We start from the raw sequence: 18,610 nt of genomic DNA, 5'->3' as shown, positions 1-18,610 counted from the left end.
GGTTCCGAATCCAAATAAAGTACATAAGAAAGCACTTCCATTCACTCCTCGGGTGAGGGACGGCGGTGGCGCTGCCCGCATGCGAGAGAGAGGGAGAGAGAGCGAGCGTTCGAGTCTGGGCTTGAGCGTATTTTTCTATTTTCTTTCCACCTTGAGATGAATAATGCAGCACGGGTAGCATATCCAGCCGCCCCCGCGAGTGTTCCCGATCCACCAGCAACACATCCATGCAGCTTCTACCGCACATCTGAGCCTAAAAATCACAGCTCCGGAGCGTGCACACACACACACACACAAAACAAAAGAGAGGGAAAGAGGAAAGAGAGAGGGAGTCCCAGAGGAACGTGCGAGCTCAAAGATATATGGGTATATATCTGCGTATAGCACAGATTAAGCCCAACGATGGCGGATCAGTGTGAGAGACGGATGGGTGGATTGTGGAGGTGTTCGCTTCACACTCCCGCTCATTAAAAAGGGGCTAGGTTATCAGAGGCGGCGAGGATGCGACGGGCCTCTACGTGTGCGTGAGAGTGTGTGGTAAAGGGAAAAGTGTTGAGAAGAGAGTTGAGAACTGCCAATCCTCTGTCCTTAAAGCTCTCGCTGGAGATTTTTTTTTTCTTCCTCTTTTTCTTCTTCTGGTTGGGCTCTTTCAAGCTGTGTAAAGCTGATGCTGGAGTGTGCGTAGTGAGTGGGAGGCAAGTCAGCTCCATCTATGCAGATTTCTGCACTTCATCGCTTTTCTCATGATATACACAATGCTGGAGCGTTCGGAGGGTTCAGGTCCATCATACTCTTGATCAAAACCCATGAACATACAATATAATCCAGATATCCCATTCTCATACGTGGTTTAAGCTACTTTAACTGCATAGGTTGGTTTGAATGGACTGTGTAGAGCAGACAAACATGTTACCTACTGCCAAATGCTGGGTGTGGCCTCCACTAAAGGAGCATTGAGCTGTGGAGCAGTAGAACTGGAACTTCAGGAATGACGAGGTTTAAATGTGATAGGTTGGGGAGTTGGGGATGAGGCAGTAGGAAGGTTCAATAGGACGGATCATCCAAATCCATTGGATGAAACTCTTCCTTAAACAGTAGAGACTGTTCCCCCAACAGAAAAGATAAACTTTAAATAAAATAAAAAAAAGCAATAAAAAAAAACATCAATGTATGGACAAGCATCCCAATACTTTTGTCCATATACTGTACGTAGGTGGGTGAATCCATGTTTATGTATTTAATTTAGTACTAGCACTATTACAACTATAATGTAGCAACAAGTGTGAGAGACGTATAACATAAGAGGAGGCTATATAGGTTGATAGATTTAGCAAAAATATCCATATTTTACTTTTTGACCAAATGTAAATCTGTGCAGTTCTTTACATTGGGTCTAAATTTTATAGAATATAATATTTTAGACATCCCTTTAAATACATGCATTCAGCCACTTTAAATCACAATACATTTGGGATTGAGTTGTTGCAGTTACTCCAACTACAGCCATAATAGCCTTGATTTAGGAAGAAGCAAGCAAGGAAAAGAAATGAATTAGCAGGTGCCCCAAATAATTTTGTCCGAAAAAAAATAAAAGTAAAATAAGAGACCACTTAAAAATGAGGAGTTTCTTCAATTTTACCAAATTGAAAACTTCTGGAAAATAATCAAGAGGAAGATGGACGATCACAAGCCATCAAACCAAGCTGAACTGCTTGAATTTTGCACCGGATGCAAAAAGATAAAGTTATCCAAAAGCAGTGTGAAAGGCTGGTGGAGGAGAACATGATGCCAAGATGCATTAAAACTGTGATTAAAAAACAAGTTTATTCCACCAAATATTGATTTCTGAACTCTTAAAACATTATGAATATGAACTTGTTTTCTTTTTTAATTGTATGCTTTATTCTTATTTTAGTTTTTATTTCCATTTTGACTGTTATTCTTTTATTTGTTTTTTAATTTGACTTCTCTGTGTATTTTCTAATTTTTAAAGCACTTTGAATGACCGTTGTGTATGAAAGGTGCTATTTAAATAAACTTGCCTTGCCTTGCCTTGTTTTTTTTTTTTTGCATTATTTGAGGTCTGAAAGCTCTGCATCCGCCATTTCTCATTTTCTGCAAATAAATGCTCTAAATGACAATATTTGTATTTGGAATTTGGGATAAATGTTGTTTGTAGTTCATAGAATACAACATCAATCTTCATTTTACTCAAACATAAACCTTTAAATAGCAAAATCTGAGAAACTCAGAAACTGAAGTGGCCTTGATGGTGGGCTACCTCTGTGCTGAGAATGGAAAAGCTGCATCATTTTGAGATTTCCCGAGCGCAGTTCTTTAATAAATAGGCAGGTGTACAACATGCTACGTTTAAATGAACACATCGCTGCTGGACTGGCTGGAGTCGCCATGACCAGAAGGTGAGGGCTGTTTGTTTCACATGAGTGTCACCTCTACCTTGTCCAGCAATTTGGAGGAAGGTGCTGGGCTCTATTGCCATGGCAACATTAGGGACAGTGCCATGAGAGAGAGAGAGAGAGAGAGAGAGAGAGAGAGAGAGAGAGTTCACACAGTTCAGTGAACTACAGTCTTCAATATGAGCCACTCTCTCACGTCCTGAAATATTCCCATTTTCACAAGACATGGGACAGCAGTATGTAAATTAATCAAAAAAACTGTAGGACAAGCTAGTGGGCAAACCCTGACTGACGTGCATCTCAACCAATCACAGTTGATTTGGGTGATGTAAAGATTTACAGAATATAACTTACATGCCACCAGAGAGCCTGAGATGATAGTTTGACAGACATAGCAACAGTAACTAAGACAACTGCAGAATAGCTTCAGCATGAATGAACAGAGCTGAAGTGCTGCTGGATGAATAGGCGGATTTATTTGTATATGTTTTTTTTTATATATATATATCACAGAAACATTGAATTCAAGGGCGTTTTTTTGTACTTTAGCCTCCATATTTTCTCTGGAGAGTGGAGGGGAACCTCTGGTAATGTTTACATCAGACTGTTACATCAGAAAGGTGAGAGACATACGTTTTAAATTATGTAAATGACTAAATGTAGTTAAAAGGTATGTCATAAAAAGTTTTTTTTTTTTTTTTTAAACATATTATTTGTTTTGTCATGATGACTACGGCTCCGCTGGGGTTTCAGTGGCTTCACCTAGCAACTGCAGGGTCAGACTGACTGCTGTATTTATTGCCGGCGGTTCCTCCGAGACGGCGCCGAGCAAACGAGCTGCTCTTAGCCTACACTGGGGAGGAGGCAGGGAGGGGATAGCGTGCCAGACTCAGACCTGCCGTTACGTTGTGTAACTTGTGTGTATGTCTAAGAGGTGTGAGAGAGTGTGTGTACTGTATGTGCGTGTGTGTGTGTGTGTGTGTGTGGTTTATCTAGGCACGAAATCTGAGCTGCATCAGTTCACGTCTTCGGGCAGGTGCTCTAATAGGTGTGTTGGGGATAGCGTGCCGCGGGCCGCTCCCTGGAGAGCGGGACGTCCCGAGTGAGTCGCGGTGAGAGAAAGAGAGCACACACACACACACCAGAACTCATTCACACAGATAAAAACATAACAAAGCATGGCTGGGAGGTTCATAATAAAGGGGGCTTGCAAAAAGTGTTTTATTATAAAAGTCATGTAGATGTAACTTACTGTCTGGGTACTCCTGTACCTGCAATCTCCAGTCTCCAGACTACAATACCCAAAATGCACCACATACTGACATCACTCCCCTTAACTATCACAAGACACTGCATACGGCACTGCTCGGAAGCCAATCACCTGATTATTGATTTCACCTGTTACACACACTATATATACACGCTCACTATTACTTACTCTGTGCCAAGTATTAACAGACTTATCCTTGTACTGGTATTTACCAGCTAATCTGTTACCACATAACCTATGTCTGTGAGGTGCAAAGACTAATATATAGTCAAATATATATTTAAATACAACGTCTCTCTTTTTTTCTGCTATATAGACCAATCAGCATTACAAACACTATTATTAGATGCTATGCTAATGCCTACCATACAACAACAACAAAAAAAAAACACTAGCATTCTAAATCAGCTTTCCTCACTAGTCATGGCCGCATTAGCATAAACCTTCTCCTGTGTTTTCTTTTCCGTGTCTTTGAGGACACATGTGGCTGTGGTGAATGAAACTAGCACTTTTCCTCGCTGCCATCTGCGTGGGGGGCTACAAATGTAATTCTCTACTTTGCATAATGCTATCCAGTCACCTGCGCTCCGCTCCTAATCACAATGCACATAATTTCACCGCGGCTCGGACGCGCAGTTAGACACGGGGGCAGAAGCGGCTCATATTTCACAGCTCCCTAGGCTAAGGTGCTCCAATCAAAAGGATTCCATGATTATTGCTTTGTGAAAGCAGCTCCTACCACTGACGAGCCCCCAATTCCCAATAATGTAGCCAACACTGCACTGATAATACGTCCACGGTTATACTGTGGTCTATGCTGGGTACTTGCAGTTTATTATTGTATGTTTAAACCTAAAGGATTAAACCCAGCTCAGTAAAGTGTTCCCCAGCCCAAAAAGAGCTGATACAGCGCGTTTCAGGCTTCACTGAGTAACCTAGCAACACAGAATCATTTCCTCATCAAGTCACTGAAGCATCAGAAATTAAAAAGTGCAGCGTAAGTTCTACTAAAGACTCCAATGCTACGTCACCTAATTACCTATCCATATATCCATACCTATACCGCCTCCAGGTTGGTCCTGTTTGGTTGCCTGGGGGTTGGCTCCGCCCCGTCTCCAATGTATGACAGGATCTGCAGAGCCCAGATGTATCAAGTCCTGGGCCGATGACAGGGCCTACGCCAAAGACTCTACTAGAATGCAACAGACTCTACTAAAAGAGACTATTTCTATATAACCTCTTTATAATATGTATCTTTGTATTGCTAAAAATATTAAAACATTAAACAGTTCAACTAACAAACTTTCTTCTGCAGTCGTAATAGTAGAAATGTCATGATGTACTAAATCAAGAAGTCATAAGCACAATAAAGTCACTGCATTATCAGATAATCCATAATGTACTGAATTATTTCCTTAAGAATTACAATTATAATCCACTTGCTGAAGAATCGGAGATGCCATGATGTACTGAATCAACACCTAAGGAAGCATAAGCACCCCCGAGGCACAGCATATTTAAATAATCCATAATGTACTGAATCATTTTCTTAAGAATCACCATTATAATCAACTCACTGAAGAATCAGAGGATCAGACATAAAGAATCACCATGATAAATGAACCACTGTAGAATCAAAGGCTTTATGAAACACCAAATAACATCCTTAAGAACTACAATTATAAATAAAATCATAATGCATTGTGATCAACATGTAAAGAACCAATCACTAATGGATGAGATACTTCGTGATAAATAATCATAATCAAATAATTTACTTCAGAATCACAATGATAATCAACTCTGAACTGTTGAATCGGAATTCTCATCATAGTGACTCGAACTCATAATCAGTCACTCAGACTTCATGGGGCACTGAATAATTTCCTAAAATGCAGAATTAAAAACTTCCTGATACACACAAAAAAATCCTTAATTATCACAATTGTTATGATAAATCATAATCAAACAAACTGTTGTGTTGTGTTTAAAGCAAAGCTCAGTAAAGTGTTTTCGCAGCAGAGAGAGCTTCTATGGTGTCCTTCAAGCCCCGCTGAACCACCTATCAGTCATATAAAGCTCGGGCCGGAGCTCCAGAGTGAGTGAGTGAGTGAGTGAGTGAGTGAGTGAGTGGCAGGTGAGGAGAATCACTCTTATCTCACGGCTGCACCAACTGATACCACACTAATTTCATACATGCTCTCAATATTAGCCAGTAATGGAGCGCAGCCAAGGACAACAACCTACACACAGCATGAAGCTACGAAGCGGAGCTGCGAGCAAAGTGATATAATGATAAAGACAAACGACCTCCAAGAACGGAAAATGTCCTACTGCCTATGAATCATCAGTTACATGATATATACATATATATATATATGGTGGCATTTGGCGGAAGGAGATATTATTGGCATATTAGCATCTGAGCACTTCAGAAAGCAGTGATCTGGAAGTGGTCCACCGCTGTTCTCACGCAGTTTACAGTTTACTGAAGGCTGAAAATCTTAAGGAAAACTGCCAGAGGAGGAATAAATGTATGTATTAAGAAGTTAAGTTTTACATGCAATAACAGTGTAAATGCTGGTGATTACATGTGAGAATGCACACAGACAATATTCTATATTAAACACATCAAGACTGATGCTGCTTCGCTAGTAGTTACACTGTTGTCACATGAATTATGACATGAATTTTTTACAAGCCCACAGTAAAATAAAAGAGTGTTTTACATTATTCTGAGGATGGTTTAAAAACCAATAAAATAATGATTCAAAACAAATAAAAAACAATTATTAATTAATGACTACATAATTGCATACCCCATGCTATGCTGAGACCGTAAATGGAAGAAGAAATGGGGAGTAGCTGATTGTAAATCCCAGCATGCTCCCTGTAGGCATGGAGTCAATATTGTGAGAGGTCAGAGGTCAAGCTGGCAGTCGTGTTCTCAGGTCAGAGCACATCTAAGAGTTCACGCTGCTATGAGCCGACCTTGTTTATTAGAACAAGCACAGAGTCAAGCTGATACAATCACTCATGTTATTCCATAACATTTATTTATCTCTCTCTTTCTCTCCCCCTCTCCCTCTCACACACACACACAGCAATCAAAAATCAGACACTACATGGAGCACCAAATCACTACTTATAGAATATATATATATATAGAATACTTATAGAATAATGATCATAAGAAAATCACTGCAGAATCAAACAATATGATACACTGAATGACTCCCCCTTAAAGGCCCTGTCCCACTGCGATTGCGTCTAAATATCCACTAAAGTACGTCCAAATTTATCAGAAAAAAATGCGTCCACTGAGTGAACGCGCTGCGTCCAAAATATAGACGAAAAATATAGTCCAAATTACGTCCATATTCCGTCTAAATTGAAGTTGGATGCCGACTTCCAAATTTGTACGTCGACTTCCACTCTTTGGACGTCGACTTTCACTTTTTGGACGTCGACTTCCAACTATATATGGTTGTTTTTTCTAGTGAATCATCATTTCTTCTTGAGCTACAAGAGAGAGCACATCTATTCTCTTCTACACAACCATGGACCACAGATTCCTTGCAGTGATGGTGCAGCAGCAGAACATACTCCTCTGGACCAGACCGGGAGGAGGAGGAGGCGGCAGCAGGAGAGGACTGTATGGGCGGCGGCCATCTTAGCGGAACCCTTCCTCTTGGAAAGTGTGGAAAAGCGATGGACGCCAGAAAAATATTTTTATGGACGTCGACGTCCACCTGGACGTGCCATCCAAATATCCACTAAAATACGTCCGTACTGCGTCTAAATATCCACTAAATTACGTCCATATTAGTCGCCGTCTATTCCGAAAATTTTGGGAGGTACCAAAAACACTTTTGCGTCTAAAGTGGACGGCAACGTCTAAACTACGTCCACTTGGACGGTGCCGTCCAAATATCCACTAAACTACGTCCAGATTGCGTCTAAATATCCACTAAATATCCACTAAACTGCGTCCACTGAAATTTGGACGTACTTTAGTGGATATTTAGACGCAATCGCAGTGGGACAGGGCCTTAAGAATCACAATCATAATCAATTCACTGTAGAATCAGTGACTTTCCAAAGAATCGCATTATAATCATCTTACAGACGCATCAGATGATGTGCGGAATCTATGTGTAAAGAATCATAACCAGATCACTAAAAAATGAAAGACTTCATGATACATCAAATCATTTCCTTAAGTATCACAATTATCAACTCAAAAATCAACTCACAAAAGTATTAGCGATCTCATGATGTGCTGAATTAATTTCTATTGAATCAATCGCTGAAAAATCAACTATGTCATAATATACTCAATACTTTCCTAGATTTCCTTTCCTAGATTAATTCAATTAAACTTTACAATTTAACATAAAAAATCCACAGTGAAGAGAAAGAGAGAGAGAGAGAGAGAGAGAGAGACTTTGTGGGAGTGCATCAGCGCAGACTGATCTTTTCATAGATGACTGAGCTAGCTCCATTAACACGCTTTATCATTAGCCCTGCCCTGCACACAGCTGAGTCATCACACACACAAAAACACACACACACACAGAGAAAAAAATTAGCAAAATATGCGCCTTTTCTTACATCAAAACCCTCATGTCCTGAACACTAAATCTCTCTCTCTCTCTCTCTCTCTCTCTCTCTCGCTCATCCATTCCCTCCCTCACTACACTCTCCAGGGTAGCAGTGATGCTAATGTTTGCTATATTGAGCATGTCTGTGCTTTTCCCTCATCCTGCAGAGCGCAGCATACAGAAGGGGCACACATGGAGCCAAAGTGTGTGTGCGTATGTGTTTGTGTGTGTGTGTGTGTGTGTGTGTGTTCTAGAGAACCAGCTGTAGCCCTCATCCACAGCGCCCCTGAGACCACTCACGGCCAACTTTGATCTGAGTGTGAGCCTGTGTGTGTGTGTGTGTGTGTGTGTGTGGGCATGCATGTGCACATCTATAAATGAAGTGACTGCCCGAATGAGGCGGCAGGCTGTACGAGTATCTGTGGCTCTTAGCTTTAGAGAGCTCACTATAAAGAGGGGTTCGAATGACTTGAGTGGGTGTGGCCTAAACCTCAAAGCAACATCGGCATGTCGTTTATGCCCATATTTGGTGTTCTGCGAATTTATATATGGCCTGAATGAATGAGCTAGCTAGCTAGCTAGATAGATAGAGAGATAGATAGATAGGTAGATAGATAGTGTGTTTGTGTGCATTTGTGTGCACTGTGTTGTCGGTGAGTGGGTGGAAGGTCAGTAAGCAGAGAGCGGAATTACAGGCAGGTCAAAGATGAGCACAACAGCTCCCATTCCACACACACACACACACACACACACAGCAAGAGCAAGAGCAAAAGAGAGCAAAAAATAAAGAACCAAAGAAAAAGAAAAGAGTGAAAGAACAGTGTATGTGGATAGAGAGAGAAAACAGTAAAATAAAGCTCGATCACTTTTCAAAATCAGTATTATAAGTATATTATAAGTGGTGGCCCCATCAGCATCATCCTTATCTCCAATCTCCATTATACCACTTACACACCACAGCTCAAGAAGAGTCTCAGTCCAGCCCAGAGAGCAGGGCTTTAGCAGGGTTTATCTGAGCAGCAAGTGTGGTTTAGCATGTACTTATAAACATTAATACATGTGTAATAAAGATAAGTGGGTGTGAAGACTCTTGCAGAAGAGCAGGTTCTTTAATCCTATAGGAAGTTTTTGAAGCTCACACAAGTTTTTTCTGGCTCTTTCTGTAACCAAAAGTAGTTCTCAGTTCTGATACTGCTTAAAGAACCCTTTGTAGAATTGAATTACAATATTTTTAAATTGTTGTTGTTTTAAATTGTTTTTTTTTTTCAGTATTAAAAAGAAATCAATGTGCATATAATGTACTTTTATTTATTTAATACTATACAGTGTATTAAAAAATTAGTAGCTAACAACAACATGGTTATATACAGGGTATAGACAAAAAAATATTAGAACACCTATTATACTCCGCTAGAACAGATCTAGCAGTAGCATTAGTGTCCACAGGTTGTTGTTTACCTGCTCCCGATAGTCCTATTCTTTTGGCAGTACTTCTCTATATGCATTCTCTGAATGCATTCACTAGATGCATAGTGGATAATGTGTTTAAACAATTCTTTTATTTCATGTAATAATTAATAGAATAGTGTTACATAATAATAAACATAATAAAGAAGGACAGTAAGAGACCATCATTATATTATGTTGCATAACGGTGCATTAATTATTTAATGAATAATTAATTGTGTAATTGAGTCACTCTCTATAAAATAAGCAATTATTTATTATGGGACACACTAAACTGATTCATTAGCATTAATTTACCAATGAATAAAGTCAATAAAGCACATTGATTTTTATATAGATTATTTTTTAAACAACTCGCTGCCCAGATAAACAGCGCCTCTGCACAGTGCAGTAAACTGTACACGTGGAACGTGATGCATGTGAAGCAGACTGTGTTTGGATGTGTCCGAGTGTTTAAGCATCAGGAAGCCGTGCTGTACTCACGATGTGCAGCTTTAGATAGTCTCCGAGGCCGGAGGAGCTGTCCACCCTGATCAGCAGCGCGTCCTTTAGCTGCGTGCTGAAGCCCAGCGCCAGCCTGTCCGCTCGGGTGCTGGGCCTGTCGTTAGGAGGCCACGTGTACGTGATCCGCCCACCATCCCGCCCGAATATGTACGTCGTCCCCGCTGCAAAAAAGAAAAAAAGGGCAAATTCATACATTTGTTGGTTATATCTCTGGTAGCGAAGGTAAGACTACTTTGTGAAGACACCTCAAACTATTTTTTTTTTTTTACGAGCAACTGCCTGTACTAGATATAAAAAGAGCCTAGTCTTACAGTGTGGAATGCTATAGAATGACAGTTCAGGGGAACTGTGGAAGTCAGAGCCAGAGAAAACTCTGCAATGAATGCTGTAATTATTGATATTGTTCCCCATGTAGGTGATGTAGGCAAAATGACAATGGTATGATGCCGTCCGGCAGAAGATACAGGAGCATCCGAGCCTCCACTACTAGACTCTGCAACAGCTTCATCCACCAGGCAGTCAGACTTCTCAACGCACAGAGACAGAACTGAACCCCCACCCCACCCACCACTCACCCAACACACTCGCACAAAACTAAACTGTACACCCCCACCTTTACACAAAACTAAACTGTACACCCGCCCCCCCCCCTTTACACTCACAAAGAACTGAACTTCACCCACACACACACCCAGTCAGCACACAGAGGCTGACATGACTTTATTTGCTGCACTCTTAAAAACTATAAACTCTACCTCAGTAACTGCTGTGATTATATATGTTCTATATGTTACAGTATGTCACACATCTCTGCACCTTATCCCCACTATACACTTTATTATACCGTATCGGTACTGCACTGTCCTGTCTTTAAATTGTCTCGTCTTTTGTATTTATTGTATTTATTGTTATTTAGTGTTAGAATTTTATAATTTTATGTTGCACTGTCGTCACTCCTGCACTTTATGTTGTCTATTGCTTGTTGTTCTATGTTGCACCATGGTTCCGGAGGAACGTAATTTCATCACACTGTGTACCTGTACTCAGATGTAATGACAATAAAAGCCTCTTGACTTGACTTGGTACAGATGGTAATTTTTTTTAAATCAATGGCAGTTTTTTTTTTTTTTGTTTGTTTGTTTGTTTTTTTACAGTGAGAATGTTTCACACCATGAGAGAAATAATACAAACAAATATATAACATCATAAAAATACATTTTTCCATCTCTTTTCTGGAGGAACCCAAAAATGCTCATAATAGTAAATAGAAATATTCCATAACATAAGCAATATTCAGTAACATTGTTGCAGTGAAATTCCTGCCTCTATTTTGTTTGATTTACTATAGACGGGACTTTTATAATTTATAAAAGATTTGTCAAGATTTGTATTGTTTTAACCATTAAAACAAATGGACAATGATTCAAATCTGCCAAATCTGTCTAAAGAAAACAAATGTATACAACACAACTTATTGTGGCCTCTTAATATTTTTCAACATTTTTAATTGATATTTTTATCAACCGCAGGCTTCTTTAAGCAACTTAATAGTTGCAAACAAGCTAGTAATAAATGGTTTCTACAGCACAGAATGTTAATAGGGATAGTTAGTCCAGAGATCTGTGCATATGATAGTAAGACTTACAAATCAAAATATATTACTAATCTATTACAAATCTATTACTCTTGGTAAACGACTGTGTTTCAATGTGTTTTTTTTTTTGGTCTGTGTTGCCTTCTGGCTCTCTTCTTTTACTTCGTTAGCCAGACTCTAGTTCACATTCTCTGTTCTTAATGGATCCAAACCGAAACAATTCCATTTTCTTTTTCCCCTTGCTAGAGATAATGACTGATCACCTCACTGTTCTGACTGAAGGAAGACTGATCAATGGTATCTTATGCTAGCTTTATTGGACTATTTGCTTTTGATTATTGTTACCATAACCTATAATCATCAGTCTTTTATAAATTATTGTTACTAAACCTACTATATGACTACATTGACTATATGATTAGCACATCAGTACCTGGGCATAACAGACTCATGTGATGGTAAGGTGACCTTTTATATGTTTATATGTAAAATGTATGGATACACATTTATACACATTGATACACAGATACATTCAGTGTAGGCCTGATGTAAACTACGCTGCAGGCTGGATGTAAACTGAACGTATAGCAAAACGCCGCTAATAACCCTGTGTGTTAGAAAGGGCTTTGGGATGTTTTATGCTTCCGTCTGGCGGAATTAGACTGAAGGCGCTTGTCATCTTGTCATCATCCAAGAATAACAGAGCGTCAAGTATCTTTAAACTGCGGCGGAGAAGCGCACAGTCCGCTGCATTTCAATTAGCGACATCAAAGCGAATGAGGGGTTTTTAAGCCTATTGGCAGCGGCCCCTTATTTCATACTGTCTCGCTGATCCCCGCACAGCGCCAACCAGTGTGAATTTTCGGCTCTGGTGAACACGCTCGGTTTGGGCTGCCAGCAAAGGGATTAAAACACTCCAACAACGGGACTCAGGTGTCTGCGGGAAAAATCTGATGCGAACATTCCCAAAAAGACTTTGTAGACTAAAATTGGGATGCAGAGTCTAAGTAAGGGGGATTCCACGGAACCCCTTAGAGTATAGTACTAGAAGTAAAGTTAAAAGTGAGATGAGGAAGGAGGTACAGTTTAAGATAGTGCTGCATGATATGGGGTAGACTGTAGTGTTGTACATTTATTACATTTATATGTATTGTGATTATGAATTTCATTGGCAAAAACTAAGTCTAACTTCACTCATTTTGAGATTTTGCTTATTTTAAGAAATTGTACATATTTCTTGACAAAATCTCAAAATGAGTGTTTTCTTTATATACACAATTTGCTACTGTTTCCCCACGCCCTTCATTGAACGAGAAGGAAAAGAGAAGGAGGGCAAACTCAGATGATTGGGCAGGAGTTCGGGGCAGCTTTGCTGGAAAAGCATGAAGCTGAAGCCCCCCCCCACACAAAGAGTTACGGGAAGAGAAGGGGAGAAAACAAATGAAGGAGGAAGATGGGGAGGAGGTGGGTGCGAGGTTGTTCAACATGAAGGTAGAGAGAAAGTGACGGTTTATAAGGGGTGGAGAGTGGGAGGAGTAAGGGCGTGGATCAAACTCCCAAATTTACCTTATAAAACTCCACTTAACCATAACATTAACATCACTAACATGTAGTGAAAAGTGTAAAACAACAAGTGAAAAACAACAGACAAAGGTGGGATCTACATATTAGGCAGCGATTGAACATTTAGTTATTAAAGTCTGTGTGTTAGAAACAGAGAACAAATGGTCAAGTTCAGGAATCTGTGATGGTTAGATAACTAGAGGGTCAGAGCACTAGGCAGGCCTTGGCATGGTTCCTGGTATGCAGTGGTCAGTACCCACCAAAATATCATTAATGAATTGAGGTATATAGTTTCATTTAAATCATTCAGAATCATAATATATCCTTATTTTGGTCAGATATAAAAGCCAGAATCTAAAATAAGTAATAAAATATCAAATATCACCTTTCTGTTTAATAGTGCAATCCAGTATGACTGAATAAAAGTGAAACACCTTTGCTGAAACGACCTGTCATGACTGGATGTAGTCCAACAAATCTGAACGGACTGCATTCACACCACGCTGAGATCTGAACACGATAGAGGAAGGTGGTCACCCAGCTGTGCTCATTTTCTGAACTATACATACAAACTGCATCCATTCACACCTGAGATCAACATGCGGTTCATTTTAATACAGGGTGTAAAAAGGCAGGGTAAAGTGTAATAGGGTAAATATGGTTAGATACATAAAAAACAACTGTTTTTGAATGGACTTGCCTATTATTTGAATACACATAAACAAGACATCAGAGATCAGTGTGTGTAACAGCAGAAAGCTGTTCAGATTCACCCAGTTCCAGTTTAGCTCCAGCATCTCGTCCGCAGGGTCTCGGCCTGTTCGCAGCGCCCCGGCCAGAAAATATGGGCGACGGCTGGCAGGCTGGAGATATTTAAATATTCATCGACGAGCTGCGAGTTAAACCGCTCCAGCAAGAACAATAGACAATAAATCACGCTGACTGTAATAACCACGCTTTCCTGTAAACCACCTCGCCAGGCCAGAACAATATCAATAACCTGCTTTGCATTTATTTATATATTTGCTCTTCCCACTCCTCCACAGCCCAGCGGAGTCGTTTACAGAAGAAACACACAAGCGCTTCTCCGTGGCCTCGTCTCGGCCTGCTGTCCATCACACGCCCACCAGGTTCACCTTCCAATATGGAGACGCTTCCCCGTGTAAGACATTCAATCTAAAAAACTGATAAAATGTGGAATTTAGAAGCACAATGTGAACGCTGGGTTTACATTTCAGAGTTAAAAATGTCCCAATTCTGATTTGTTTAGTCGAAATGTGAACACAAATGTTAATCAGGTCCTGCAACACGTGGCTATACCTTTTCTGAATTTACACAGGACAATGCTCATCCACATACTGTTTCCCTCTCAAAAACTTGCCTTGAAGACACTTAAAGGTACTATGCCATGGCTAGTTGCATAACCAAACACTGACCTTAACTGGGGCAAATGAGGCCTGCAGTTGTTTATGTGTTATTGTGAGGGTTTTTGTGACCTCTTGGATGAGTCACTGTTGCACTCTTGGGGTAAGTCTGGGATGGTTCCTCACTGTTCCATGTTTTGGCCATTTGTGGTTAATAGTTCTAACTATGGTTCGCTGGAGTCCCAAAGAAATGGCTTGGTGGATGGATGGTTCTGGGGAGATGTTGTAGGGTCCTTTTGGTGCAGTGTTTTCCCTAGTACACATGTAGATTGAGGAAAGTTATATGCAAACCGTCTTCAAATATATGTATTTATATACATATATATGTACATATACATAGTACATTTCTAAGGCTGTTTGTTAGGTCTAAATGTGAAAATAAATGATGTTAATCAGGTCGTGCAACAGGTGGCCATACCTTTTTTGAATGCACACACTTTTTCCAACAGGACAATGCTCATTCACATACTGCTGCCATCTCTAGAGCTTGCCTTAAAGACACTTTAAGGTACTATGCCATGGCCAGCTGCATAACCAAGCATATACCCAATTGATAATGTGTGGGAAGCTTTACATTATTTGATGCATACAATAATAAAAATACAATTTAAAATATGGTGTAATATTTCTGCCCTACCCCCTCCTACCCTCACTCTAGGTCTACAGTAGCACACCCCAGCTTTGCTATTGTGATCTCCAGTGCGACTTTGATGAATGAGCACTGTGTCCACAGTATTGTGCGATCATCAGCTCGGCGCTTTTCCCCTCCCACCGAGCAGCGCTACAGTTTCCGCTCCAATTTAACAACGCTGCGGCCCGTCTCGCCCCCAGCACTTACACTCACACACGCTCGCGCGCAAGTCCCCCCGATGAGCTTCTCCAAACTCCCTGCTTATACTAATTAAGCCCTTTCACACCATGTCAGCGGTTAGAAGGGCCCTCCAGACAGCAGTGCCGGGTCCCGTCCTGCCTCACTCAATCAGACGGCTGCTGACAGTCGCCCTGCTGGTGACACCCTCCACCCCAAACAAAACCACGACTGCTCATTTATACAAGCTGACATCATAATTAGGAAGGAAGCACCAAGACCAGGACTCTGCCTATCTCCAGGCCAACTGGGTTTACCACACACCAGCTGGGAGGACTGTGTAACATTTGAAAGGGGGAGGGTGGAAGGTAACTGCTTTAACTCTACGGTAAAGAGAGTTTACCGCACACACATTACACATTCACCATATATAGACATACACAGTGTGTGCTCATGGCGAGGCAAGGTTTCTTGCGGTGTTACCTTTACACCAGATCTAACCTTCCGAAAAGTTCAACTTTTGTATCATAAATCCACAAAGTCTTGGGGATCATCAAGATATTTTCAGGCAAAATTGACACAAGCCTAAATGCTCTTTTGCTCAGCAGTGGATTTCATCTTGGAACTTTCCATTGCAGGCCATGTTGGCCCAGTCTCTTTCTTATGTTGAGGAATGAATGCTGACCTTCATTGAGGCAAGTGGCATTGAGGCCTGCAGTTCTTTCAAAGTTTTTTGAGGTCTTTTGTGACCTTTTGGATGAGTCATTGTTGCACTCTTGGGGTAAACTTGGTCGGCCGACCATTCCTGGGATGGTTCCTCACTGTTCCATGTTTGGGCCATTTGTGGTTAATAGCTCTAACTATGGTTCGCTGGAGTCCAAAAACTTTAGAAATGGCTCGGTGGATGGATGGTTCTGAGGAACTGTGGTAGGGTCCTTTTGGTGCAGTGTTTTCCCCAGTACACATGTGGATTGAGGAAAGTAATATGCCAACATACAAATTTTTGCCATGAGCATAGCCAGTGTTTATCCTCAAACACTGCCACAATTTCCATACTGCTGACCCATTACCTATGGCATGTTAGTGTATGGAACTTATGAAAGCATCACAAGCATGCACAGATCAGTTCCGCGCCTAATCTTTCGAGGCGATTCCTCCGTTTCATACCTCATCGCCAAGCTTGCCAGAAGCGGCAGAGTGGGAAAACAAACTCGACACACACCTCGGAGGCGCTGGTGTGAAATCCTGTGCCTCGTGTTTTCCACGGCTCCGGAGGTGAAGGATAATTATCCTGCGGCACACGGCTCTGTTTGCCTCCCTCTCCTGGGATGCTCCCCCTTCGATATGAATCTGTTGTAGTCACTGGATATACTGTCAAGCCAGAAATATTACTCTCTCCGGCTGCTGCTTCAGCTGACGCCTGTCTCTGGGTTCCTCTCGCTTTCACACCCGCTCTACTCTAATCATCAGAGGAGAATCGTGATTAATGCAGAACTGGGGCTCACATGTACAGCTGCACAGGCTCAACGTCATACTCATACGCAGAGCAGGAAAATATTTTTATTATATCAACCAAATTATAGATAGATATATTAACAAAAACAAAGCATTTTTGAAATGATTTATATGTATAAAGAATACGGTACCATTTTAAAATAAGACTACCTTTATAAAGGGTTTATAAATGGTTTACAATTAATTTATTAATGGTTACTAATTAGGCTGTAAATGCCTTAAAAATCATTAATTAATAATCAGTTATAACACATAGACACGTAGAAAGGGCAACAATATAGACGGCTGTGGGTTCACTATTTGGCAAACAACAGGTCATTGTTGCCCTTTCTTTCTACGTGTCTATGTGTTGTAACTGATTATTGATTAATGATTTTTAAGGCATTTACAGCCTAATTAGTAACCATTAACGAGCTAATTGTAAACCATTTATAAACCCTTCATAAATGTAGTCTCATTTTAAAGTGGTACCCTGTTTACGAAATTGACTAATTATATAGTTTTGTCAAATTGCCAAGAATATCGCTTAAATATTGTAATATTATTTCACGGCCATATTGCCCACTCCTGCTATACTATTAGGATCAGGACAAGCACATGCTTCCTGACTTGTATGTGATTCAGAAGAGTCAGCCACTGCCTTATTTTTAAACTGCTGCCAATGCTACATCAGTAGGCATGAGAGAATCCTCAAAATAGCTGCTAGGCTTTGTGGATGGATGGATGGATGGATGGATGGATGGATGGATGGATGGATGGATGGATAGATGTTTCTGCTGCAAACATTGCTGTTGGTGGCCGTTTTAGTGAACCTTTTAAAAGGACCTACTGTACATGACAGCATTGGCCTAATTAGTGCTTGTTCATGTTGAAGTTATAATCAAAAATAAGTGTTTTACCTCAACTTAAAGGCACCTTAACAAAACTCAGCAACACACAGACAGCCACTGCCTTATAAAAATGATTTACAGATTAAAATACACACTCTTTAAAATGCCATCCTATGCTAAACGGCAGGTTTTCGCTCTCGTTAAAGGAGATGTGTAAGTAAATCGGAGGCACTTTCCGGCAGCCAGCCCCGCAGGTCGGAGAAGGTGTACGGTAGAACGATGCTCTCTTTGCGCCTCGTGAGCCTGAACGGCAAGGTCACTAATGGCACCGTAATGGGGTTAAATTTCGACGCCCCGGCCAGTTCCTGCCGGCACCTAATGAAGCGAGATTCTTCCACCAGCCCTGCGATTAGCATCTTAAACGTACTCCAGCGTTTGAAGCGTGAGACGGAAGAAAAATCGAGACAGCTGGCTGATCCTGAGAATGCGAGACAGTGAGAAAAGAACACGAGGGACGTTTCCACCTAAGGTCAATTCCGGAGACCGTCTTTCTCCTGACCGCTCGCGCGATGATCGCGCTCTCCTAACGAGCCTCATATTACCTTCTGCTGCCT

General features: G+C 40.9%; 1 protein-coding gene across 24 annotated transcripts in view; it reads right to left on the bottom strand.

Moving 5' to 3' along the window:
* Positions 1-18,610, bottom strand: part of LOC103042950 (neurexin-1a) — a 562,201-nt gene that overhangs the window by 187,455 nt on the left and 356,136 nt on the right. For all 24 annotated transcript variants that reach the window (XM_049472543.1, XM_049472550.1, XM_049472551.1 and 21 more), the window contains one exon: positions 10,242-10,423. In XM_049472543.1, coding sequence (XP_049328500.1) covers positions 10,242-10,423 — 182 coding nt within the window. The remainder of the gene's footprint in view (positions 1-10,241; positions 10,424-18,610) is intronic.

This window comes from Astyanax mexicanus, chromosome 25, assembly GCF_023375975.1.
Source record: "Astyanax mexicanus isolate ESR-SI-001 chromosome 25, AstMex3_surface, whole genome shotgun sequence".
NCBI classification, from domain to species: Eukaryota; Metazoa; Chordata; class Actinopteri; order Characiformes; family Acestrorhamphidae; genus Astyanax; species Astyanax mexicanus.
The sequence above is the reverse complement of the archived record's forward strand: the minus strand, read 5'-3'. Positions and strand labels throughout refer to the sequence as shown.